This window comes from Prosopis cineraria, unplaced genomic scaffold (assembly GCF_029017545.1).
Source record: "Prosopis cineraria cultivar Desert tree isolate PC_DT_omini unplaced genomic scaffold, ASM2901754v1 PC2, whole genome shotgun sequence".
Lineage (NCBI taxonomy): Eukaryota > Viridiplantae > Streptophyta > Magnoliopsida > Fabales > Fabaceae > Prosopis > Prosopis cineraria.
This window is the reverse complement of record NW_026555333.1, coordinates 42,192,756-42,193,964: the sequence shown is the minus strand read 5'-3', so window position 1 is coordinate 42,193,964 and position 1,209 is coordinate 42,192,756. Positions and strand designations below refer to the sequence as shown.

The window sequence follows — 1,209 nt, the reverse complement described above, 5'->3', positions numbered from 1 at the left end:
AGCTTAAATAGCTTGACTTCCTTGAAATTTTCCCTTCTCTTGGAATCTTTTGTCTTTTGCCACATTTCTTACTTCTCCAAAAGCTCACGCTTCCTCATATGTTCATGTTAACCTATAAAAGACACAAGATCACACATAACTTTACCAAACAACTAAATTACAAAAGAAAAATCAAAAGATAAGGTTTAGAGCTTGGGTTGCCTCCCAAATATCTCTTGTTTTATAGTCATTCAGCCTGACTCTTCTCTTTTTCAAGAGCTATCAAATAAGGGCAAGGTGACTGCTTCACGGTCTAACTCACCACCCCAGTAATGCTTCAATCGTTGTCCATTGACTTTGAATCTTTCTCCTTCAATGCTCTCTAGCTGAACAGCACCATAAGGGAATACTTGGACCACAGTGAACGGTCCCGATCATCTAGACTTGAGTTTGCTAGGAAATAATCTTAATTTAAAGTTATACAAGAGTACTTTTTAGCTTGGCTCAAACATTATACATAGAATTTTTTTGTTATGCCATCATTTTGTTTTCTCCTTGCATTTCCTAGCATTCTCATAGGCATTGAATCAAAATTCATCAAGTTCATTCAGTTAGAGAAATCTCTTTTTACCCACGGCCTTAAAATCAAAGTTGAGCTTTTGGATAGCTCAATAAGCACCATATTCTAGCTCTACAAGAAGATGACATGCTTTCCTAAACACTAACTGGTATGGAGACATGCTGATAGGAGTTTTGTAAGCCAATATGCCTACAATGCATCATCAAGTTTGGTAGACTAATCCTTTCTTGTCACTCCTACAGTCTTCTCAAGTATCTTCTTAATTTCTCGATTAGAAACCTTAGCTTTTCCATTAGTTTGAGGATGGTAGGCAAGTTCAACCTTGTGCCTGACACCATATTTCTTCAAGAGAGATTGAAATTGGTTATCGCAAAAATGAGTACCACTATCATTCACAATGGCCCTAGGTGCTCCAAAGCAGGTGAAAATATGCTTCTTCAAAAACTTGAGCACCCCTTTAGCATTATTGGTGGGAAATGTCACTGCTTCAACCTATTTTGAGACATAATCTATAGCAACAAGGATGTATTGATTGTTGAAAGACTTAGGAAATGGTCTCATAAAGTTTATGCCCTGTATGTCAAACAATTCAACTTCAAGCATATTGTGGAGTGGCATTTCATTCCTTTTAGAGATGTTACCTGTAACAT

At 36.9% G+C, this 1,209-nt stretch overlaps 1 protein-coding gene across 1 annotated transcript; it reads right to left on the bottom strand.

Moving 5' to 3' along the window:
* Positions 1 to 251: 251 nt before the first annotated feature.
* On the bottom strand, positions 252 to 1,209 carry LOC129302770 (uncharacterized). The gene is made up of 3 exons (XM_054941654.1): positions 1,201 to 1,209; positions 800 to 1,051; positions 252 to 365 (listed from the first exon to the last, which is right to left on the bottom strand). Exons 1-3 carry the CDS (start codon positions 1,207 to 1,209, stop codon positions 252 to 254), a joined length of 375 nt encoding a protein of 124 aa, XP_054797629.1.

What these genes read in the sequence shown, in the direction of transcription:
- LOC129302770 (XM_054941654.1), bottom strand. An exon ending in AGAAGATACTTGAGAAGACT is followed by an intron (nt 366 to 799) that starts GTAGGAGTGACA and finishes GGTGCTGTTCAG; the next exon opens with CTAGAGAGCATTGAAGGAGA.